General features: G+C 39.3%; 1 protein-coding gene across 1 annotated transcript in view; it reads left to right on the top strand.

The window, feature by feature from the left end:
• Abca12 (ATP binding cassette subfamily A member 12) overlaps positions 1–26608 on the top strand; it is a 170531-nt gene that overhangs the window by 43943 nt on the left and 99980 nt on the right. The window contains exons 3-7 of the mRNA XM_029475357.1: positions 5480–5633; positions 16267–16358; positions 18234–18331; positions 20845–21030; positions 23274–23452. Of these exons, the coding sequence (XP_029331217.1) occupies positions 5480–5633; positions 16267–16358; positions 18234–18331; positions 20845–21030; positions 23274–23452 (709 nt within the window). The remainder of the gene's footprint in view (positions 1–5479; positions 5634–16266; positions 16359–18233; positions 18332–20844; positions 21031–23273; positions 23453–26608) is intronic.

Genomic DNA, 26608 nt, shown 5'->3' with positions numbered 1-26608 from the left:
ACATGGGGGGGCACTCTGAAGGAAATTAGAGACAGTGATGGAAGAAGGAGAAGACAAGGAAGAGCAAATGAGAGCAAGAGCAAATGAGAGAGAGAAAGAGCAAAAGAGAGAGAGAGAGAGAGAGAGAGAGAGAGAGAGAGAGAGAATATGAATTAGGAAGGCTCACCCTCCCAGAGCACAGCAAACTACAATTCACAGGCCACATCCAGACAACTGCCTGCCTTTGTAAGTGAAGTTTTGCTGGAACACAAGGAAGTTCATACATTGTCTGTGGCTTCTTTCAAAATAAAAGTTGCCAAGTTAAGTAACTGTGACGCTGTTGGTACAGTCTACCGAGCAAAGATGTTTCCTATCTGACTCTTATGTAAAGGTCTGCCATCTAATCTTCTGTAGAGTATGTGCCAGAAATACATAAAGTGGTGCTAAGCACAGATTGCTGAGCCCTTCCCCCACTCCCTCAGAGTTTTCAATAATCTCTAAGTTGGGAGCTGAAATAACTAATGTCTCTCCATTCCATGGGGTGAACTGAACTCTGGGTATCTTATGCATGCACAGCAGGTGTCTCACTCTCTGAAACTTCATTTCTAACTTGGTCCCAGGTGATGCTGCCAAGGCTATGGTCCACCCGTTACTTTAATCTTCACATCATGTCTCACGAATCACACTCTGAATAAGGCTTTTTGTGTAGTGGGACAGGAAAATTTGCTCTTTCCTGTCAGTGAGCATGGATATATGGACTGGCATCACTATACAAAGTATGTGCTGTTCAAAACTCTTAGATCTGTGTCCTTTTGTGAGTTTAGTTTTACTGAATTTGACTCAGGTTAGACTCATTTCTAAAGCTGTCCTATTGTTGGCTTTAATTCTGCTCCCCAAGACAACTAAAATGTGTTGATGTTACAGTGGGGGTCATGTCAGTATCGCAGACTTTCTCCATTCTAAAGAAATAACTTCTCCTACCCATGGTTGGTCACTTGCTATCTTTGCCTGGTGATACTGGGAAACTGAGCCACTGGTGACTTGGAATTTTCATTACTACCCTTCTTTCTCCTCTTCCAAACTGGGTTAGGAACAAATTTGACCTCCAGTAGCTATTCTCCCCGTGAGAGGTATGGGTGTTTTCCTGAGTGTGGAAACTTTGGGTATCATGATACCAAGGATCTTATCCTACCTGTCATCCTGAGCCCCTGAGATCTGATTTTACCTGCAAGTTTTGTTGTGGTTTGGTTTATAGTCATGGCATTCTCCCATTTGTTCCTTAAACCTGAGCTTTGGTCTAGAACACAGTCATTCAATTATTAGGATACACTATGCAAGCGTCTTAAAAGTTTTGTGAAAGAGAGGGAGCTATTTCTTTTTTCCCCTTTGCTCTGGCGTTTAGGGATATAAAGGGAAAACATTATTTTAGAATCTGAACACCACAGAGACACCTTTAGAGCAAAATAAGTTCAAGCTAAAATTAGTCACTCCTTAGAGCTTGTGGCTGTTTCCTGGCAAGTTTCTCTGAGTAGATACTTCCTTGAGCAGGTAACTGAGATGGGTAGAAGACAGAAAAATCCATTTTCCTTTCACAAGGAAGCAACAGGAGTTTAAATCTACTTGATTCTCATTTGTTAGCTTTAGAGAATTCCCATGCTTGATGAAACATTGTGTAAGAGGAACAAAATCATGGTGGTGAACCTAGGATGAGTGGCAAAATGCATGGTGCAGGACTCACAGAGAACACAGGACACCGGCATGCTCCTGCAGCAGCCCCCTCACTGTGGTGAGTGCACAGACCTTAGTTGAAAGAGGAAGGTCAAGTGTGGACTCCAGGCAGAACAAACCTGTGAGGCGCTTGGGCAAAAGGAAGCCTATTACTTATTGCATGGTTCCATTATGACAGCTTAAATATCACTTATCAAAAATCTAGGCACAATGTTGTCACCTCTCCCTTTGATACTCTGGAAGCCCCCCCCCTTTTTTTTTCTTTTTATGACATTGATGACTATTGTGAGTTTATATTGTTTCCAATTCTTCTCAAGTAATTCGCAAGTTAAAATCAGCTCCAGATAAGGTAAAGTTGGATGCAAAGCTCCCTTCTTCCCATGGCATCTTTCCTTCTTTGCCTCTCTTCAGGCTGTAGCATGGCCTTTTGTGTACTTCTGTCTGTTAGAGCCCAGCCCCACTCCCAGCAATACGAAGTGGTGCAGAGCAATGGAACCTTCTGGTTGTGTTTCTACAGTCCTTCCTTGTAAAATGACATCTATTTTATGCATATAGATATTTGCATACATGTATGTGTCTGTGTACCACATGTGTGCAGTGCCGACAGATGCTAAAACAAGGCAGTGGATCCCCAGGAACTAGAGTTACATACACTTCTGAGTTGTCTCACAAGTGGGCACTAGTAGTTGCTCCCAGGTCCTCCGGAAGAACAGCCAATGCTCTTAATCACTGAGCCATCTCTCCAGTCCCTACCTCTCCTTTCAAATCAGTGTCTATGTATGCTTGAGATAAAGTGGGGATAATCTCATTGGCAGGATTATAGTTTAAATGAGCAGCTATAGCTGGCGTCTATGTGTAGCTGGCAGATGACCATCATAGTGAACTTGTACTATAGACATGTGCCTGTCTTGTGTGACATTCACTGAGGCAGAAGTTTGCTATAGAAGGATGAAAGGATAAGAGTCTACTTGACTGATCTCTTATAGCTAGTCTCCCATGGAAGACACACACAGAAATGGTTGGTCCCCTTTAGTTTGCACTTGGGTTTAGCAGGAGGAATCTTTCTTGTGTCACCAACTGGGCCAGCTTACATGGTCCTAGTGGGTAATTAGGTGGGCCTAAGTTCTCTTGAATCTCTTCTGTGTTTCCAAGCTTTTGAAATTACCCGAATTCGTTTCGAAGAATATTGGTGATTGTTTCTGCATTATTTCTTTCTGTAGGCGCTAGTAAATCATTACAAAGTCAGTTGCCTAAAAACAATAAGAATGCATTACTTTGTATGTCTGGAGATCAGAAGTCTCAGAACTGAATCTCAGTGTGCTCAAGGTCAAGGTGTGAGCACCTTGTCTTCATGTCTCTCAGACTTTCTGTGTGAGAGTTGGCTTTGTGGCCTTTGCCGACTTCTATACGCAGCTCACCCCTGGACTGGTAGCTGCCCTCTTCATCGTCAAGGTCAACAACACCATTTTTCCTAAAACCTTTTTCTTTACCCTCTTGCTTTTCTTCTGGGTAATATTCTATGCCCACTTCCTTTGTTTCCAGTTCTTTCTTTCCACTGGCCTGTCTGTAGGTAATTTAGATCACATTTCTTCACATCTCCTTCTCTGCTCTTGTGTTAATGCACGGTCATGGTGAATTCACGGCTAAGTTTGTCTCTTTCTCTTTAAAATGAAACTAGACTTGCGCTGACTCCCTTTTAAACCAGATTCATGAGGAAATTAAGGTTTTGTTTTGAGCCTCCAGTTTGGAATTTCCCTTAGAGTTATAACATCTGTCTTTTTGAAGTTCATCGTCTCCCATCTTTTCCCACAGGACTCATCTAGTGTTTTAATATCAAGCCTAAGTGTGAAAAAAGCCTCATATTCTACAGCTGGCCAACTGCCTTGCCAGCCAGCACTTTTCATAAAGCTATCGTTAAAGTCAGCCCTTCACCATTGAGGTGCATGAGTAATTTGGGGGGGTGGGAATTTGGGTATTCATTCACGCCACTTACTGTTATTTTTATTATTTTACAGAGTTAGGTTTCAGTTTGACACTTTTTTCAAATGAAATTTATTTCTATTATTTCTGTGCCCTGCCCCCTTGTCCCCTGCCTCCCCACCTTCACTTTTACTTTCAGGTTGCCTGTGCCTTTTGCCCCTCCCTCTCAACAAACTTGATTCACTCTCATGGTCTCTGTCTAGTTCCATGGTGTGTACCTGCTCTTATAACCCCATATATATGTGTATATCTGTATATGTATATATATATATATATGTATATATATGTGTGTGTGTGTGTGTGTACACACATGCACAAGTGTCTCTGTGGTAGGATGATGCAGTCCTTTGAGGACATGCCCAAGAGCGCTATAGCTGGGTGACTCTACTGATGGCCATTGTGTTCAGAGTAGTCCACCAGCAGTGGGTGGGCCATTCTTTTCCACTTACTCTCTAGCACTTGATCGCATTTGTTTTCTTGACAGCAGCCATTCTGACTTGGGTAACAGATGGTCACAAAGGAGTTTCAATCTGCATCCCTTGATCATTAAAGGATATGGAATATTCAATACATAGTATTGAATACATATATTTATTTGAATGTTTGCCAGCCATTTGTGGGCTTTTTAAAGAGTCATCTTTTCATTTCATTAGTCATTTGTTGGTTGGCAGTTTTATGGCTTTGGTGTTTAATTCTTGCAATACTATATGTCTCCTATATATTAAGCCCCTACCTGAGGTGTAGTTGACAGAAGCTTTTCTCCCACCTGTAAGCTGCCTGTTAACTCTGCTGATATTTTTACTATTGAGTTTTAAACAAGGAGCAAAAGAACACTTTTTAAATAATAATTAAAATGCCAAAGTGTGAGGAGTCTGAAATATTTCTTAGCCTTTGCAAAGTTGGTTGTATTCATTTGATTACAAAATCAGACTTATATATTGTGGGGAAAGCTAGTATACAGCCAGAAAGAAGAAAAGAAATTCACATGAAATGTATTACCCAAATTTAAAAGGCCATACACTTTTTTTTTGGTCTGATCTTTCAGGTTTTTAATACAAATGTGATTATGTATTTTAAAGGATTTGGACTATTCTGTTTATACTACTTTAAGTATATCTTTGTTTGTTTGTTTGTTTGTTTTTGTTTTTTAAAAGCTGTTCCCTTTGGCAAACTTTATAAACATTCCCTATGTGAATTGGCAGGCTTAATGGTTACATAATCTCTTATCACATGGATATATAGATTTATTTTTAAACCACTCTTAACAAGTGTTCTTAAAACTACCTTTCAGCATTACTTTAGAGGGACTGGAGCAACTCAGTGGTTATAATATAAACACTTGCTGTTCTTTTCTGGGCCTGTATTGTGTTCCCAGCACCCACACTGGGTGGATCACAACTGCCCCGAGTCCAGCTCCTAATACCCTCTTTTGCTGCAGGTATCTGCATTCATACATGCACCCTTCATCACACATACACATATACACACATAGTCAAAAATAAGGCAAAACTTTTTTTACAGTGTTTCTTTAGAATGAACTCTAGGTAGAGGAGCCCATGGGGCAAGAAGCATTTTTAAGTCCTTTGATTCATTTTAGGAAGTCTAGAAAAATCAAGGTAAAGAGAAAAGTCTCTAGGCTAGCGTTATCTGCCCAGGTGGGACTAATTTTAAGGTCCCAGACAGTCTTACCCAAAATGAAATTTTACCAAATGCAGCTGTTACTATTCTTCTCTCCCTCCCCAGGAACGGAACGGCTGTCACAGGTGACGTCATCTTCATTTTTTAATTTCAGGTTACCTCGCACCTCGAAACCTTCCCAGTGCTGGATTCTTCCCATTCCTACAAACCCTCCTCTGTGACACAGACTCTAAATGTAAAGACACGCCCTATGGGCCACGAGATCTGCTCCGCAGGAAGGGGATTGATGGAACGCTATTTAAAGAAAGGTACGGTGGAGGGGGTGGGGAGATAGGGCCGGGGCTTTTTAGATAAGCTGGGATTTTCTGAGAGATCAACTGTCTTTCCCTGGGAAACAACCAGTCTATCCATCCATGTGGACGTTCATTTCCTGTGTGAGTGGCTGGGACTGTGAAAGAGCGGAGTGAGTGTACACCGAAGTCCCAGTATTAGGAAAGGTTGTGCACATTCTTTTTATTCTGAGTCGGTAAGGCCCTCAGATTTTCTGTCTTAAGATGAATGGCTGAGGTTCTATTTTGCTTCCCTCAAAGATTCTCTGTACCTTTCTACACATAGTCCTAAGACTCAGTCACAGATATAAAGAGTCGGGACTCATCTCCAGGAATCATGATGCATTTATATTACTAAATGTGGTCCTTCAAGTTATAATGAAAAACAGGAAGTGCAAATAAGAAAGCTGAAGGTCTCAAAATGCAAACTGATAACGTTGAAAGTACAGTCATCAGCCAGGAGGTGGTGGTGGTGCACGCCTTTAGTACCAATAGTCAGAAAGCAGAGGCAGGTAGATCTCTAAGTTCAAGGCCAGTCAAAGCTAGTTCTACAACAGCCAGGGCTACACAGAGAACCTCGACCCCTAAAATACAGCATTAAACAAAAACCTTTAAATGGGGTTAATTCACGGTCTGTTTTATGATGTGAGAAACAGCTAAAGAATGAAGATAGACAATAGAGACCAATTACAGCCTTATCATTTACAACCTCAGCTTTTCTCCCTGGAAATCTAATCTTAAAGAGATGCCCAGGAGTCTCCTTGTCAATAGAACTGTAAACGATATTGTAATTTAATTCAACTGTGAGATAACAGTTACAGATTTTTATTTTTAAAAAGGGTCACTGAATAAAGGATTAGAGATAGATGGCTCTCAAACTTGAATGTTAAATTCCTTAGCATGTAGCACAACTTCTCCTTGAATTGTATCAGCATTGTTTTGGCCATCATCCTATAAAATGACTGACAGTTTCAGAAAGATAGACTGCAACCTTTTAAGCATAAACTGTAAACATGTCAAGAATTATCATGAGAACCAACTCAGAAGGTGCAATTGTTGCATTTGGGTTGGTAATTCTCATGCGTTTTATTGCTTTTCAACAAATCATGTCGATACTTCCGCAGGCCAGACACCATTCCCAATGACTCAGAGATAGAGAAGACAAAATCCTTCTGTTCCTTGAAAAGGCTTAAGAAAATACCTAAGGAATACCTTCTCCACACTTAAGGAAGAATGCAATCTTCATTGATAAAAAGGAAGCCATGTGAGGGACAGTTGCTTGAAATGGATGTTTTACAACCTGAGCATTAGAGAAGACATTGGGATATTTAATGTTTATTCATCTACCTGTTTATCTATCTGTCTGTCTATCTGTCTGTCTGTCTGTCTATCTATCTATCTACCTACCTTCCGACCTATTAAGACTTTCTTCTTTATGGCATTTTCTACCTGTCACAGGGGCCTCATGGAAGTAATACATTTTTCCCCAAAGGGGGATGTTCCTATGTCCTAGGGTAGAGAGTCAAATGCAATCGCTTGTGTTTGCTATTTAAAATGATTTTCTAACCTCCAGGTTATTTATCTACTTCATTGCATATTGCTGCACATTCAGTATTTTCTGAACTAACTGGAGCTTAATTTAGGAAATTATGTACAATAATAAAATGGTATTAATAATATTTCCCGGCATGCTATTAACTTTTATGCTTTATACAGTCTTGCAATGAAACTGGCACCTGGTTACTCTATAAACTCCCAAATTGCTTCTCTTTGGTGAAGGAAGATTCACCAGCAGGCCTCATTAAAACACCAAACAGTCTTCCTCTTCTGGTCTCAGAGAGAGGAAAGAAACACCTTTGGTGGCATCAAAAGAGGTCCGAGATGCTGGCTTTAATAGATGTTCTTATGAAAGATACAATCACGCTGCAGTCATTGCTGCCTGGCCGGTGGCCTGGTGTTATGATGCAACTTTGATTTGGACACTAGACTTCTGTTATTAAGTTCATACTCCTCTAGGCATTAGCTTCACAATGAAAGGAAAAAAGAAAATACAGCAATGACAACAACAACAAAGATGTTGAATTCAGCGTCTGTCTGGCAAAGGGATGGTTATATATATATACACAGCTTTCTTGTTCCCTAGAGCGATGGATAGTTTGACATCACAGAGATTACCCCTGTACTTCTTCCCTATGCATGTCTAAGAATACATCACACAATGGGAACCTCTGGCCCATGCCATTGCTCACACAGTCAGTGAAGGGCAGAGATCACCCCCTCAGAGCTCACAGGGTCATTATTTGAAGAAGTGATTCATCATTGCTGGGGACTCTGGGGAGAGGTTCGTCTGACTCTACAGATTTCATGCCTATCCTTGATCATACTTTTCCATGACCAAGGCTTGTGAATTCATGTCCTTGATCCTGTTTGAAGATCCCTGAATTTGTGTGTGTGTGTGTGTCAGAAAATATAACTGAGTTTTGAGATGAATCGGAGAACATTGGAAACAAGATTAGGAGGAAGGAGGTTAGGACAGTTTGACTGTAAAGATGAAATAGGATGTATATATAGTTCCTATGTTGTTTTAATTTTAAACTATAGTCATTTTAAGTGGAATTGGTGTTAAAATAGAGGTTAAAATTCATTTCTCTAAGAACAAACTGGAAAGATGCATTAGCTGTCACATAGACCAGTTTTTCAGCCAGATTGACTCCACAAAACGTACTACAGATGATGCAAGCTGCTGCAGATTCGGAGATGAATTATGCACATTTCATGCTCAACAAGAATTTAGAACCTCGGAGGGAGAAGCAGAGAGACAAAATAACAGTCAAACGATCACATAATATGGTAAATGTGATGAATATTTGTTCTTGGCTCTCACTATGCCCAGAACATTACACATTAATGGTGACTAGTCACACAGCTTTCTTAAAACATTGTGGATCTTGCTGTTAGATGTATCATTAGGGTAGAAGTAAATTTGGGTAGGAAGATGGCAAGAGAGTTCTTCCAGGGGCTGCCTTTGAGTGCTGAGGCTGCAGCTCAATTCTTGCCTAGCATGTGCCAAAGCGATTGGCTCAAGCTTTAATATCACACACACACACACACACACACTATGTGTGTGTGTGTGCATGTGAAATTGTGCTAACAAGGGCTCCTTCACTAAGAATAGAAGGTGTGGCTGTGTTAGATAGAATAGTAGATGTGTTTAGGATAAACCAAAGAGAAAGAGTCCTAGAACTTAGTGGAAAAAGAAATAGATGACGGCATGGATTAATCAGCATGGAGAGACAGGAAATTTTTAAATTGGATATTTTTAAAAATTGGATATTTTCTTTATTTACATTTCAAATGTTATCCCCTTTTCCAGTTTCCCTCTCTCCCAGAAACCCCCTATTCCATCATCCCTCCTCCTGCTTCTGAGGATGTTCCTCCACCCACCCACCCACTCCCACCTCCCGCCCTCAATTTCCCTACACTGGGGCATCTATCTAGCCTTCATAGGACCAAGGACCTCTCCTCCCATTGATGCATGACAAGGCCACCCTCTGCTACATATGCAGCTGGAGCTATGTGTACTCCTTTTTTGATGGCTTAGTCCCTGGATTTCTGGGGGAATCTGGTTAATTCATATTGTTATTCTTCCTGTGGGGTTGCAAACCCCTTCAAGTCCTTCAGTCCCTTCTCTAACTCCTGTATTAGGGACCCCACACTCAGTCCAATGGTTGGCTGCTAACATCTGCCTCTATATTTGTAAGGCACTGGCAGGACCTCTCAGGAGACAGCCATATCAGGCTCCTTTCAGCATGCACTTCTTGGCATCCACAATAGTGTCTGGGTTTGGTAACTGTATATGGGATGAATCCCCAGGTGGGACAGTCTCTGGGTGGCCTTTCCTTTAGTTTCTGCTCTATACTTTATCTCCATATTTGCTCCTGTGTGTATTTTGTTCTCCTTCTAAGAAGCACTGAAGCACCCTCACTTTGGTTATCCTTCTTTTTTTTTTTTTTTTGGAGTGTCTATTTTTTTTATTACATCTTTTCCTCAATTACATTTCCAATGCTATCCCAAAAGTCCCCCATACCCTCTCCCCTACTTCCCTTCCCACCCATTCCCATTTTTTTTGGCCCTGACGTTCCCCTGTACTGGGGCATATAAAGTTTGCATGTCCAATGGGCCTCTCTTTCCAGTGATGGCCGACTAGGCCATCTTTTGATACATATGCAGCTAGCTAGAGTCAAGAGCTCTGGGGTACTGGTTAGTTCATAATGTTGTTCCACCCATAGGGTTGCGGATCCCTTCAGCTCCTTGGGTATTTCTCCAGCTCCTCCATTGGGGGCCCTGTGATCCATTCACTAGCTGACTGTGAGCATCCACTTCTGTGTTTGCCAGGCCCCGGCATAGTCTCACAAGAGACAGCTATATCTGGGTCCTTTCAGCAAAATCTTGCTAGTGAATGCAATGGTGTCAGCATTTGGATGCTGATCATGGGATGGATCTCTGGATATGGCAGTCTCTAGATGGTCTATCCTTTCGTCACAGCTCCAAACTTTGTCTCTGTAACTCCTTCCATGGGTGTTCTGTTCCCAATTCTAAGGAGGGGCATAGCGTCCACACTTCAGTCTTCATTCTTCTTGAGTTTCATGTGTTTAGCAAACTGTATCTTATATCTTGGGTATCCTAAGTTTTGGGCTAATATCCACTTATCAGTGAGTACATATTGTGTGAGTTTCTTTGTGATTGGGTTACCTCACTCAGGATGATGCCCTCCAGGTCCATCCATTTGCCTAGGAATTTCATAAATTCATTCTTTTTAATAGCTGAGTAGTACTCAATTGTGTAAATGTACCACATTTTCTGTATCCATTCCTCTGTTGAGGGGCATCTGGGTTCTTTCCAGCTTCTGGCTATTATAAATAAGGCTGCTATGAACATAGTGGAGCATTTGTCCTTCTTACCAGTTGGGACATCTTCTGGATATATGCCCAGGAGAGGTATTGCTGGATCCTCCGGTAGTACTATGTCCAATTTTCTAAGGAACCGCCAGACTGATTTCCAGAGTGGTTGTACAAGCTTGCAATCCCACCAACAATGTAAAAGAATGTGAATCGATCCATTCCTATCTCCTTGTACTAAGGTCAAATCTAAGTGGATCAAGGAACTTCACATAAAACCAGAGACACTGAAACTTATAGAGGAGAAAGTGGGGAAAAACCTTGAAGATATGGGCACAGGGAAAAGATTCCTGAATAGAACAGCAATGGCTTGTGCTGTAAGATCGAGAATTGACAAATGGGACCTCATGAAACTGCAAAGCTTCTGCAAGGCAAAAGACACCGTCAATAAGACAAAAAGACCACCAACAGATTGGGAAAGGATCTTTACCTATCCTAAATCAGATAGGGGACTAATATCCAATATATATAAAGAACTCAAGAAGGTGGACTCCAGAAAATCAAATAACCCCATTAAAAATGGGGCTCAGAACTGAACAAAGAATTCTCACCTGAGGAATACCGAATGGCAGGGAAGCACCTGAAAAAATGTTCAACATCCTTAATCATCAGGGAAATGCAAATCAAAACAACCCTGAGATTCCACCTCACACCAGTCAGAATGGCTAAGATGAAAAATTCAGGTGACAGCAGATGCTGGCGAGGATGTGGAGAAAGAGGAACACTCCTACATTGTTGGTTATCCTTCTTATTGAGCTTCATGTGGTCTGTGAATTGTATCCTGGTTATTTGGAGCTTTTGGGCTAATATCCACTTATCAGTGAGTGCATACCATGTGTGTTCTTTTGTGACCAGGTTACCTCACTCAGGATGATATTTTCTAGTTCTATCTATTTGCCTAAGAATTTCATGAATTCATCATTTTTTAATGGCTGAGTAGTACTCCATTGTGTAAATATACCCCATTTTCTGTATCCATTCCTCTGTTGAAGGACATCTGTGATTTTCATGAATTTCCTCAGTGTTGCTGCATCTATTCTGTGTCTGTGTAGAGCGTAACTGCACATTGTCATTGAAAAGTCACTGGTGCTGCCTCTTCCTCTCTATTCCCACATTCCTAACACTTGTCTTCTCTAACAGCCTTCCTCATCCACTCAACACAGGACCTTGAAAAACTTTTAGACATATACTTGTTCTAGTTAGATAATATAAACCCAAAGGCCTTCCAATGATTATTAAAACCCTAGGATAGGTCAACATATTAAGGAATATATAAATCTTGATTATATCTGGGTGATATAAATGAGAATGGTTTAGAAAGGGACAGGCAGGTATTATATCTGAAGTGGTGGTCGACCCTTGAAGAATGAAGGTCAGAGTAAAATCAGAGAGATAGTTAAATCAATTAACATTTTATGTGACTGGCTTCAGCTCAGGGATACCCAGGAAGACCAACTGTATCAAGTAAGCGTGGATGACTCCATGGCCACCATAGTGTCCTGAGTCTATCTGTTGTTAAGTCAATGATGAATGACATGCGGAACTGGGATCAGATGCAGCCTTACAGCACATTTTCCTTCCAGATGTCACTACATATGATTATGATTCCTAGGAGAAGTAAAAAATAACTTACAAAATTTTAACTAACCCTTAGAGATAAAAAAAGAATGTCAGATGCTTCTTTCTAGGATGGGCCATATGTCTTTCCTAGTAAGAGGGCTTTTTATAGACAGACTTCACTGTGGCACACAGACATTACCTATCCAGGTAGTCGTTCTCTCTCACAGGAAACACTGACACTCGGTACAAGTGCAGAAATCCTATTATGATGACATATATAGATAAATGTGACATTTCCCAAATGTAGCTCTTGGTAGACATATCTGAGAAGTCAAGTCTATTCTGGGTTAAGTTTTCATCATAACTGAGTGGAAATTTTAATACAAAACATGTTTCTTTATTGAATTCTGCTCCAAAGAGATCTTCATAAATGCCACTGAGGCAAAGCCCTCATCTCTGGTATGTTAGAAGAAAGGTCCTCAATCAACTCTATGGTATGCATACACACATCTTAGACCAATGAAGGTCCGTTAAATAATGCTATGGATCACTTGCTAATGTGTGTCAGACATTGTTGACTCACTTCCAAGGATAATTTTTCTCGAATCACATGGCCCTATGTGTCAAATTCAGAGGCCATCTACATTTTGCATAATGCGTTCATCTACTCCCAGAGCTATCCCATATGAGATGGATGTCAAATGAGTTCATTACAGCTATTCAGAGCTCCTGAATAGGAACTTTAAGCCTCCTAAGTTGGTGTCCTGTAAGTGTGAATGGGCATGCGTTATCCACATGAGATCACACCCAGCTGTCAGACTCCTGCAGCCTTTTTCAGCTTTGGTACAGGGGATACTTGGAACAGACAATTCATTGTTGTGCAGTGTGTTGGAGGGTATAGCATCATCACTAGCCTCTGCCTACTAAATACCAAGTGTATCCTGTCTGAGGTAGTGACAAATGACTATGTCTGTAGACACTGTGTTGTTAAATACCCTCTGAGAGAAGCAAGTAAGGCATTCTTAGGCATGGCTTAGGGAGTAGGGTAGTGGGACAATGAAGGAAAAAATCAGGTAACAAGGGCTCATATTAAGGTTGTGAATCTAACGGCTATGCTCTACAAATATGACCAATAATAGCTCCAATTTAGTGGCCCCATCATATTTTTTTATGGTCCTCTGTATTTGTTTTTTGCTTAGCTCCTCTTCTCATGATCGGATCAAAACTCTTGATTTTCCTATTTGATTTGCTCATTGTGATGATACAGAACAGAACTTAATACATGTTGGTTAGCTAATGGTGAGCAGGGCTAGGGAGGGGTGCCATTACGTGTCTAGGTCTGCAATGCCACTGCTGGGTGTTACCTTCTGCAAGCATGCCTGCAGACTTGAACATGCCTATGGTGAGCGGTCCCACATGGATGCTTAGTTTACCTGTTTCAAGTTAGTTCATGTCCCTAACATACAGATGAGGGAAACAATATCCGAGAACCCTTTAGGAAGAAACAGTACTGAGATTTCTAGTTTCCCCAACTCCAATCAATGTGTGTTATCCACATCCCAGCACGACTGTCTCTTTATTAAATCAGCCATTGGATCGAATGGTCCAGGGCTAGGTGGGCTGCATTAGATCCTAAAATGAAGAGGTGAATGTGTCATGATGCTTGCTCCCTGGTATCCAAGGTGTCACAGCCTAAAATGCAGAAGTTATGCCATTTAAAAATGCAGGAATCAATTATGGAAGTAACAGGGCAATGTTCCTCTCCTGATGCTCTCTAATTGTGCCCATTAGAAAGCTCAGAGCATGCCACTCAGGAAAGCTGGCTTCATTTCTACCCCTTTTTGTGTTTTCTGAGAGGGGTAACAAAATGACCTTTGACAGAAGTTGTATTTCAACTTATAATATCTATATGAAATAAAACTGGGCGATTTTTCCAGAGGACAAACAGGAGGGTACATACAATATTCTAACTCTGTGCTGCCACAGCCCAGCCTCTCAGAAGGAAGTGGGCATGGTGGGCATGGTACTTTCTGGTTTAGGGAGAATTCTCCCAGAACCGGAACCTCCATAGCTCTTTGTCTGGAACCAGAACTTCACTGATGGCCAGGCATGGAAGGAGCTGTCATCTTGGCAGGAGTCAGGTCAGGGCTGTTAAGTGACAAGACAAGCTGAGTAGCCTGGCTCTGTGTGGCAGAAGTAGCCTTGCTTCCCCAAGACCACAGTTCCCCACTGCCCACCTCTTTCTCCCTCTTTCCTCCTGTTTGTTATTCTGCCCTTGGCTCTCCTTTGCTATTTTGATCTTCTTCAGTCTCCTCAGATTGTTTTTCCTGTCCCTGGTCCTTAAAATTTTTATGAAGGTAGGGTGTTTTTGTTGTTTTTATTTTTTCTTTATTTTAAAAATGTGTTGATATTCAGTGGTCTTCCTTATAGAGTTACAAGCTGGACTGGAGAAAAAAAAGTCAAGGAAAAAAAGTGAAATAAACCCAACTTTCTCCAACTTTCTAACACTTCTTTTTTTTTGAGAGAGAGAGAGAAGGGGAAGGATCAGGTCAGTTCTTATTTTCATCTGAATGGCTTTTCCATCCAAATAGTCAGCATAAGGAATGTAAAAAGATTTAGGGGAATATAGTCATGGCCATGAATAATTCAAGTGTGCATTAAGAATGCAGAACTTTTGGAGCAACCAGTACATTTTAAGGAGAATATTGGAAAAACACTGGGGACTGGAAACAAATGTTACCTCTTCTTACCATTTTTATAAAAAGAAGACACCAAAACAAAACCCACCACTGAACACAGCTTCCCAATTAGAAATTGCTAAGATCTGCCTTATAAAGCAGGAGTCTGGCTGAAATGCAATTATAAGTAGAATTTCTTGCCATCTTTATGTATCTTAATTGTGCACTTCATAAACAACCACATACAATTCACCAACTTCCCAGAATTCTGAAAATGATTTCCGTTGAGGTATTCTGTTTTTGGAAGAGACACATCTGTTTTAAGTGCTTGTTTTTAGTTGTATCTAATTTTCAGGAAAATATCATTGCTTCCATTTTGGAATTGGCCATTATGTCTCACTGGTCAAGTTCTGGCCTGGTGCACATGAAGTCCTAAATTCAATCCTCAATACTGAAAAAATGGAAGAAAATATGTTTATTTGCTCTCTCTCTCTCTCTCTCTCTCTTTCCCTCTCCCTCTCCCTGTCTCTGTCTCTCTCTCTGTCTCTCTGTCTCTCTCTCTCTCTCTCTCTCTCNCTCTGTCTCTCTCTCTGTCTCTCTGTCTCTCTCTCTCTCTCTCTCTCTCTCGTGTGTGTGTGTGTGTGTGTGTGTGTGTGTGTGTGTTTGCATTTCAGTACTAGTCATAAATATAGGAAGTGCATTCTTAAAATGGTGGCTACTAAAGTTGAGAAAATTCAATAATATTTCCAAGCTAGCATGGCTATGTGACATGGGAATAGCTGGCCTCATAATGCATTTGTCACCACACTGACATATTTGGTGGAATTAGAAATGTCGCTTAATGTTATCTGTTTATACCTAGCACCACCTATATGGGCATCGGTCCCACTGTGCTCCTGGCACATACTAGATACTTACCAAATGTTTATTCTTTTTTTTCCTTGAATCTGTCTGTAAGTACTAGTCTCCTTTGAATCAAAACGCCATCCATAATTAAATGCAGTAGACTTTTTTTTTTTAAATATGTGACAAACAATAAGGCCTTGTTTCTGTCTTCAAACCATGACTTCTGTACTTGGGACCTGCCATCTTTTGAATAAGAAAAAGAATATCATAAATACTTTCAGTGTTTGCCTGCAATGCTTTATTCAAGTAAGTTCTTTTTACAAGAATATAATACTAATGACTAATTTAAAGTCTCATCTAGTCCATTATCAAAGACTAAAAGTTTACCAGGCAGGAAACCTTATCTGCTCATTGGTACATTGGTTAAGTGACCCCATCCTTTAATATTCTAGAAAATAGGTGAGAAATTTGCAAGTCCTTGGAGCCCTGAACCTTCTGCATAATACATTGCTTTAGTTAACTGAAATTAATGTGGACAAAGTCAGAGAGTTCTTGCTTTTTCTTCTCTAGCGAAATTCTGAAAAAGCCATCCAACCCGAAGAGGGACAGCAATTTATCACTCCGGAGCACCCAAGTTCCAGAAAGAAGTCACACATCATTGGGTAAGCCAGCTCTCTCTTGTAAGGCTTCGAATAGATTTTTGGAACAGTCAGCAAAAGGGATACTCTTTAAAAGGTTTCAATTTCAGATTTTCAAATAAAAATGGAGTGCTTAGATTGCCCCTAAAGGACCCCAGGATTCCCCATGGTTGCCTGAATGTGGCAGTATGGTTGTGCAGAATTCTTTCTTCAGAACAAGTAGAAATTAAGTTCTGACTGAAACGCTCTATAGGAAGGAACACCTAGATATTGAGAATTGCATCAAGTCCCAGAGTTGAGTCAGGACTTCACCTGCAAAATAAATAGAACTGTAGTGGATGGAATTTCCATCAACAAAAATGATCGTCAAATACTTCACAGATTTGTCAAAACTTTCATTTTAACAGGAGAAGATCATGAAGCCCAGTGAGCTTAAGCACTAGATCATAAGAGCAATAGGTATTTGACAGATGATGTCCAGTCATCTTTGAGCTGTAGGCTTCTTTCTACCCCTTCATGCCAGGTTTCAAAGTCTTCAATTTGAGCGTGCTTCATATAAAGCCAGAACCCTTCAAATTTGTGTGAGCCTTGAAATTCATCAGTTGCTTTGTAAAACCACAAATTTCTAACTTTTTACATAAGTGATGCTGATGCCTTGAAGAAACACTAATTAGAACCCCAAACCCTCAACCGAGAGGACTGTTTTACATTCTATTGGCAAATATGAATTAGGTGTATGCTATCTCCTACTTGGTACATTAGGGACTGGGCACACACTAGGGAACAGAACAAAGTTCCTGGCGTGTTGGAATTTGGCTGCTCCTTTGGGGGCAAAGAAGGATCACATTAATAGAATATTTACATCTATGATAGGCAATACATTGGGCAATCGTCTCAGGAGTGAATAATGTTATGATGACTGATCTGTGGTGATCTGCTTGAGTAGGTTTAGGCACAGCAGAAGTAATATCAGTCTCACAGTCTAGTGAGCTCTGTTCTGCTCAGTATCTACAGATCATGCAGCTGCTCCTGGATAGTTATTTAATAAATAGATTGCCCGAGTCTAGAGAAATCACATGGTAACTTATTCAACCCTATAGGCACTAAAATAAAGGTCCTCCTGAAATATGCAACTGGTATCTTTAAATGCTGATACTTTCTGTTGTGAAGATAACGAATACTTATGCCCAATATTTATAAAAATGAACATGCTTGCTTTCTAGATATTCATGGTGTAGATATGAATCTACACTACGTAGTTAATACTCTATACTCAGAAAACTATACCACATTATAAGTCGATTTAGACAAAGCCACTTTGGGAACTTCTTAGTTAGAATATATTATAGTCTAAACGAATTGCTTCATCCTATCTATTTGATCGAAAGTATCATTCAGGAACCACTTTGGGGAGGAGGGATTTATGATACTAAGCAGATTTCAGCATCCCAGTTGGATCATTAAAAAGAAAGACCATTATCACCAGATGTGCACTGGTTGGTCCTTGGAACAGATGTTGGAGATGATGGATCTATGAAGCTGGTCATGGCACCTCAATCCTCTAAGCCCACACAGAAATGATTCTGTTTATTGGGCCATAACACTGGTGAGGAAGTTTAATGGCAGAAACTGGAATGAATGCAAATGCTATCAAAATGTTTGTGTGTGTTTGTGGAAATAGAAGAGCGGACTGAAACCATGACAATTTTATGAGGAAAGAAAAACTTAGAAAATCTGCCATTTTGCCACCATGAAATGTTCATGGGAGAGTCATATGTGAGCACATTCTTGCTGTGGGGCACATGAGGTTACAGAGCATAGCTATGCAATCTTATGTGACTGTGCCCAGTTGCAAGCATATGTGTATGTGTGTATTTAAATTTCTTCCTTCTATCACAGCCACAGTACCTCCAAGACCGAGCTATGATTTGGAAGGAACAGGCACAGAAAATTTCAATGGTAGCCAATTGCTTACACGCATCCTTGGTTTGGAAAAGGTAACTTCATTTATTTTTGCAATGGACAAACATATTTTATATTGGTGGAGGTATCTCCCAAGCAGGAAGAGGTTTACAGAATATCTCCAATTTAAGTACTATCTCAGGCAGGTTCTTTTCTTGGACACTTTCCAATCATAGCTTAATTTTAATTCATTGCAAATTCCTTAAGGCCTTGGGCATTTATTTACTGCCCTGGTAAGTCCCTTAATTGAACTTACAGTTTTGACTTACTAAGAAATCATGTAGTATTTGATGTGATCTTTCAATTTTATGAAGCAAGGAAATAAAAAATGAAGCTGTAAAACTGCATCTGATGCTTCATCCACACTAATACCTTTGGGCAAATTAGAGCTACAGAAATCCCCACTAAGTAGAAATATTTTTTTGTCCTTGAAATATTTTTTTTCCTTAGCATATGGTAGAGAGTTTACCTATGGAGTTTTCTGTTTCCCAGACATAAACTATTTTATGATTGCTCAGATTTAAAGATAATAAACACACTTTTATAAGAGGTATGAGCTGGCAGGCTATAAGCTCTCTTTTCTCTGGTCTCTGTCTCTGTCTCTGCCTCTGTCTCTCTCTCTCTCTGAGTATGTGTGTGTATAGAAGATGGATTTGAATGGCTTTAAAGAACAACAGTCTGCAGGTAACTACATTCTCTATTTCTTGATATCTTCCAGCCACCTTGGAACATATATTGATACTATTTTGGATTAAATATGGCTTACCTGCATCATCTTGCTTTTCTCTCCCCATCTCGTCTTCTCTCCCTGTTTCTCTCTCACACACTTTATCTAGGTAGCAGGCATTTCTCCCATTTGTATCATAAGACATGCCCCTGACATTTATCCCCATTCCAGTAATCCTAACCACTAATGCTCACTGTGAGTTTATTACTGACTCTTGGTTTAACATTGTATGTAACAGAGGCATCTCATTGAACTGAGTCATTTCCTATCAAACCAAATCATATAAATAAGCAGAAATAGCACAATAAATGATTTTATGGAAAGACACCATAATCAATAATTCTGCAGACCTTTCCTGTGCTGGTTGTGATAGAAGACTTTCTTACTATATTATATATAATCTAGACATTATAGTATGTGTATTCTAGACATTGAACATTGATATTCTGTCACATTCATGATTGCCAAGGCTCCCTTGGTGACTTGGAGTTCCTAAGCATTTCCAATTAGTTCCAGCCTAAGTCCTCCCCTTACTGGGTCACAAGGAAAATCTGTACTATTCCATTTATGTTTTCTTCTTGCTTCTTAGGAGTTTGTATTGGATCAGACAATTTCTGTAATGAATAGAATAGAAACACTGTTCTCAAAATTACTGCTTCACTCTATTGGAACTTCCAAGGTCTCTGTTTCATATGGGATAAGAGTTTAGAATTTTGTGAGACAACACAAAGCCGCATATTCCAGAGATGGAAGCCCCAAGTGAATTTTGTATATATGGACACATATTTTTCGAGTAGTTGGAACAAGGCAAGGATGTAAGAATTAGGATGACATATTGATGCCTGTGTCAGCAATCTCTCTAATTCCTTTCTTTTTCTTTGCTGCTTTCTGCAACCCTTGCAGGAATGAGTAGAGAAATCACTTCAGGGTGAGTTTATATGTAATGTTAGATCAGGGCTGTGGATGAATGACCAGAAAACCTAGCACTTCCAATGCTGCCCAGATAAGTGGATCCTGTCTTGTTCCATTATGCTTAGAAGTTAAGTTGCTGGGGAAGAGAGTATAAATTTCATGATGTAAACTTAAGGGGAGAATGGAGTTAGCCATTACCTCATAGGGTCATATGAGTTAGCTACTTGAAGGAAACCCTTGAGTATTACAGTTAAATGCAATTAACATTGCAAACACATAAACTATTATGGTGATCAATATCGTGGCTAGAGGAGTGTTTCTGTGGTTCTTCTGTACTATGGAAACCATTGGCCAGTTACAATGATTCCATTAGGAAAGTTATTTCCCATTATTGCTTGCTGTAATTAGCTTGACTTATCTATTTGAATAACATTTTCATATTTTTCCTTTTTTATCTTTCTGCACATGAAATTGAAAGGAAATGTAAGCCATCTGCCCACTTTCGGTCCTAAGAAAGACTATGACCAATTTTATAAGAAACAACACAGAGTGAACACACTTGAGCTTATGCCACACAAAACGCAGGAAAAATTAATATGTTTTTTCTTCACAAGGATTTTGCCAGAAAACATTGGGTGCATTTATGTTCTGTGGTCAAACATAAGCAGTAGATTCAGCTATATAAATGAAATATGAACCATTCGAATAAAACCAGGGCAAGAGTGTATACCTTCATGCGTACTCTTCCTCTGCAGCTCCACACAGGCACAATTGTGTGTTATTGTTTCAAAAGGCAGAACTTTAAGGATCGCTGTTGGGAAGACAGGCCAGTGACCTTAAAGATGAAAATCTTTTCCTATTTATGTTTTCTAATATCACCCCCCCCCCAATTCTCTCACATACTTTTAGCTGCTGAAGCAAAATTCAACTCCGGAAGACATACGAAGAGAGCTGTGTGAGAGCTACCCTGGGTACACTGCGGACTATGCCTTCTCTTGGGTCACCCTAGGAAAAAACGTTTTCAACAAATTTTGCCTTTCAAACATGACACTTTTAGAGTCTTCACTCCAGGAACTAAAATATCAAGTCTCTCAGGTGAGTGCAGATTATATATCTCTATCTATCTATTTCTATCTATCTATACATATGCACACACACATGTGTTTGTATATATTCAAAATCTTATGCATAATTCTCTGGGTCTCCAAACTACTCACTCTGAGTCACTAAGCAACTCTGCAGCCCACTTAGACTAGGAAATATTGATTGGAATATTTGTAGACCTTCAGCATAATTTCTTCACACATAAACATTTACACCCAGGATTTGATGTTAAGTACCGGATATTTATCATTAAGATATGCAGGACTGAAATGATTTGATGTTGAATTTGAAATATTTCATATGGCTAATGTACATACACACCTCAGATGAAATACGGCTTGGCTCTCTATTGAATAATGAGTGTGTTCCCTGAGACCTGGGAGTATGGTTACATAGGACAGAATGCAAGTTTAATAATTCAACTGTAAGACTCATATTCTTGTCGAAGTTAGAAAAATGGGTGATGTCTTTTTATTTTTCTCACGACATCAAACTTCATTTGGTGACTTTTGATGGAATCATTTATCCTTGCTCCTCAAATCTTACATATCAGAGCCAATTCTGTTCTGATAAAAGTGCCCATGACATATGTGTATACTAGTCTTAAGTTGTGGTGCTAAAATCAAAACACTGATAGGCTAAGTTTAATGAAATCTACAGGTAGCAAAAGTATGAAAAAATTCAGAATTATTCTCAAATTTTATAGACAGGAATAAATAAAGCATGCCTATTTAAACATTTCCCTCTTGGTTCTTTAAATTAAACTGAAAGTGACTTTTAATTTTTTTAAATTGTATCTTTTAGTAATGTGGTTTTCAAAAGGGCCAGGTTAAGGACACCATTGTAATAGCTCAAATATTATATGAAACTCTCCCATCCTTGAATTGTAAGAGGACTGGAGATGTATCTCAGGAGAAGAAGGTTTGTTCAAACTCCCAGTACTAAAAGAACCAAAAACAACAAACAAACAAACAAACAAACAAACAAACACTTCCTCACTTAAATTCTTCGATCATGTCTGCCAAAAATATACTGTTCAAAACCAATCGAATTAAGACAGATGGGAGGTTCATCCTGACTGGTATGGATGGGGTTATGAACAGAATTGCTTTTGTTGAGAACGTAATGAAGAAATATTTATGAAGACATTACCTGGATCATGTGATCCAAAAGCCATATTTTTTCTGTTTTTTTGATAAAGTACAATCATTGATAGTGTGGTGATCAGGTAAAGGGTTCATTATAACTAATGTCCATAGCTTTGCAACAGAATCTAGAAACACCTTATTCTATTATGTACAGCTCTGGTAGTAAGCACTTTGGTAAATATATTTCTACATGAATATATCTATAAAATATTTCTGACATTTTCCCACACACATTAGTTTTAATGAAAATCCACCAAAAATAGGCATCTTAGTTAGTAGAAGATATGGGAATAATACGGCTACAGCTACCAGGAAATTTTATAAGGAAAAAATAAACAACACTACTCGGGGTCCTGTGGACATAAAAGAGGCTGTACATATGAATTCATGGTGATTGTGGAAGCATGCGTAAGACCTGTACAAGCTCAAGTTAGACTACATCCCAGTATGAAGTGGAGAGGTGATCATGGTGTCTCAGTGCTAGTCAAGGAGGTATTGACAACTGAGAGATTCTGGGCAAGAGTCAGTTTTCTTTGAGAGTGTAGCTCCTGATAAGGTGACCACACTCCAGAGGGAAACTGCTCATCAGGGAATGTATGAACAAGTTGGACTTGATGGGCAAGAAAACAAAAAAAGAGGATGACACAAAGTTGGTTAGGTAGGGAAGTGGGTGTGTGGGGGGGGTAGTGGATGAGTACAAGCAAAACACATTGTATTACATTCCCGAAGAACCAATAAAATAAAAGAAGAAAAATACTCAGAAATTAACGTGTTCATTTTCTTTTTAATTAAGTTAGCTTTAATTTCTTAATATCTCACTTAGACCATTTTTATAACAATACGATTTTGTTAATCAAACTTAAAATATGCTAATATCTGGGACTCTAAAGGGGAAAAAATTATCCAATGATTTTGGGAGATGTTCACAGTTTTTCCAAGAAAGAGATGGCTTCAAACAGAGTGAAGATTTGAAAACAGCGTGAATGTGAAAAATCTGTTTTTTTTTTTTTAATCTTTCAGAAGACAGTAAACCATGCGATTACAAATGCTAACATATCTTTTTCCTCTGTGGTTTGGCTTTTGAAGATGTCAAGTGACCCCGACAATCAGAAGAGGGTGTTCCGGGGACTTGTCCAGGTGCTGTCCTTTTTCTCTCAAGTGCAGCAGCAAAGAGAAGTGTGGCAACTTCTGTCGAGCTTACCAGATGTGTTTCAGAACGACACCTCATTGAGCAGTCTATTTGGCGTTCTTCAAAAGGCAAACAGGTAAATAGATGGAACGTTAACTGGAATACAATTGCTCACAAAGAAGTCTTTAAAAACTCGTTTCTGTGAGAAGTACTGTCAGGAAGGTCATTCAAACATTGGAAAAGCACTCCTTGAGCATTCTGCTGGAGACTTTTAGCAATGGAGGTGAGTGTGTCGGCTGAGTGTAGAAGAAAGACACACTGTGTTTGCTCATTGAGGTCAGCAGGCATCCATGAAGAAGCAAGAGGAATGCTCACCTCAGAACTTCGTATCCTTTTGTATCCTGGAGTTTCTGAGAATGAGGCACAGAGCAGACCCAGCTTGGATCAGTAACACAGGATCATTGGGGACAATCTGAGCTCTGTGTACATGTCACTAAGCTAAGTAAGAATAAAATGTCTCAGTGGGGTTTGTACCGTTCAATATAAAATAGCCCCTTTCTCAGTCTAGTTACCTCAATGGGACTGACTTCCCTCATACGGCCTTTCTAAGCCAACAGATGATGCCTTAGTTGGCGTTTCTATTGCTGTGATGAAACATCATGACCCAAAAGCAAGTTGGAGAGGAAAGGGCTTATTCAGCTTACACTTCCACATCACAGTTCATCATTGGAGGAAGTCAAGACAGAAACACAAATGGCAGGTTCCCAGAGACACGAGCTAATAGAGAGGCCCTGGATGGGTGCTAATTCCTTGCTCCTCATGGCTTGCTCATCCTGATTTCTTATAGAACCTATGACTACCAGCCCAGGATTGGCACCAACCACAATTGGCAGGACCCTCCCTTGTCAATCACCTAAAAGAAATCCTTTACAGCAAGATATTATGGAGACATTTTCTCAATTGAGGTTCTCTCCTCTTATATGATTCTGTCTGTAAAGTTGACAGAAGACTAGCTAGCACAGGTGGAGATGACGTTGTTTGGCATATATGGCTACATGGATTTAAATTTTTCCTTAATCAGATACATGGTTTGTAAGTTTTTCCTCCCACTCTGTTCCTTGCCTTTACAAGAGAGTGGCATTTGACTTTGATCCAATTAAGCCACATTGTTTCTTTAATGAGCTGGTAAATTTCTGTTGATTTATATATTTGTTATTTTTATTATGGTATCATGATCAGTGAGGGTTCTGAATACTTGGCATGTGTCAGGGTGACAGAGGAACTGACAACAGCCTTAATTTAAAATTTTAAAACTTGTGCTTAATTTAGTTAGTAGAAAACTTTTAAATGAGTTTGGAGCATCTTGAATGTGTGGCTTTACTTCTTCAAAATTCTCTAAGTTTAATGGAATTTAAACACAGGGCAAAGCATCTCGATTGAGAGTGGTGATAGTCTGGAGCTGGAGAGATGGCTCAGAGGTTAAGAGTACATAATTTTCTTGCAGAAGGCCTGAGTTCGAGTCCCAGTACCCCATCAGGCAGTTCACAACGCCTATGACTCCAATTCCAGAGGGTCCAACACCTTCCACTGGTCTCCAGGCACACCTTCACTAATGTGCACATAATACCCTCTGTCACAAATAATTAAAAATAAATCTTCAAAGGGGAATACCAATGTGTTAAGTTTCAACAGCTTTATGTGGCTGATCAGTCTTTAATTAGAAAACATTGAATTCATCCCTACGCTAAATTATTCCTTTAAAAAATAATCCTTATCAGATCTGGGGAGATGGCTCAGTGGGGAAAAAAAGTTGCTACACAAGAGTAAAGACCTGAGTTCAAATCCCTCACATAAATATGTTGAGATGGCTATGTATACCTATAATTTCATCTCTAGGGGAGGAGATCAGTGTATTCCAGGAGTCAGCCTGGCTGAACTCAGTTCAGTAAGAAATATGAAAGTTCAGTAAATTTCACTGAAATATGGTATAATGATGGAGGAAGACATCCTAAAATCTTTTTCTGGTCCCCATTGCTATGTCCTTGGATGTGTGCAATTGCAAACTCATACATGGGTCCCCACAACTGGTCTCCCTCTCGTTTGTACACATCATACTATATACAGAATAATTCTATAAAAAAGCAATATCTTCTAGCAACAATATGCTTGGGTTTCATCCATTACCTGATTTTTAAAAACATATACTTTCACTTGAAAATGAAAAAAAAAACAATATAATGCAGAGATTTACGCTAACAGTGAATCCGCATTGACGTGCCTACTGTGCTGGTATAAAACACATGTGAAGTTTGAAGGTACAGTACAATAAAAGATTTTAAATGTTCTACTAATTTTTATGTAGAATACTGAATGCTGAATTATGAGATTGTATGTTTTCAGCTAAATTGAAGTCTGTATTAAAATTGTGTAGCAAGTTTTTTGTTTTTTCTAGCTTTTTGAAATATGATTATTAGAAAACTTTAAATATGTCTCAGATTATTTTTCATTGCAATTCCATTTTAAAGTAAAAATTGTATTTTTTGTAATAAATCCTAATCTTATAATTATAATAAATCTTAATAAATAAATAATTATTATTACTAAGTTGACAATGTCATTAAAAGCCACAATTTCCTCAAATTTTCATCATCAAATTATTGCCTCTTTGCCTTATTTCACTCTTTGTTGCACAAAACAAAGTGACAAGTAGCCGCCCAGAAAGTTTCACTTTCTTCTTTTGCTTGTCTTTTTCGATTGTAATCTTTTCAATTTAATCATCTTCAGTATCAGATTATGCTGTTAAGGTTACAACAGTAATTAGCAAAAATGAGCAATATCCAAAGGGTCTATGAAAGACTCTACATGATTCCCAGCTTTTATGAGGAGAAGGTTACACTGGGATATGAGTCATGAACCTCTTGAAAAATCTTTATGAAGAAAGTGACTTGCTTTTTATTTCCCTTTTATATGATAAGTAAAAAAAAAAAATCTATGAAGTATATCTTGATCCATGGCTCAACGTACTTCAGAGAGGATGAGAGCCCGCATCACTAGTGCTTGAACTTGCTAAAAATAAATTCAGCAGGAGTGGTTGGGTTGGGGAGCAGGGCTGGGGGAGGGCATAGAGGACTTTCGCAATAGCATTTGAAATGTAAATGAAGAAAATATCTAATAAAAATAAATTCAGCTTGCTGACGGTTTATTAATAATATTAGTAAAAATGATGCTGGCTGTCATCATTAGATTGACAAGTGTTCAGCCCTTCATTTTGAAACAATAGATTGAGATGTTA

The sequence above is a fragment of the Mus caroli genome, chromosome 1 (genome assembly GCF_900094665.2).
Source record: "Mus caroli chromosome 1, CAROLI_EIJ_v1.1, whole genome shotgun sequence".
NCBI classification, from domain to species: domain Eukaryota; kingdom Metazoa; phylum Chordata; class Mammalia; order Rodentia; family Muridae; genus Mus; species Mus caroli.
Note: the sequence above shows the minus strand (reverse complement) of the source record. Positions and strands in the feature narration are given on the sequence as shown.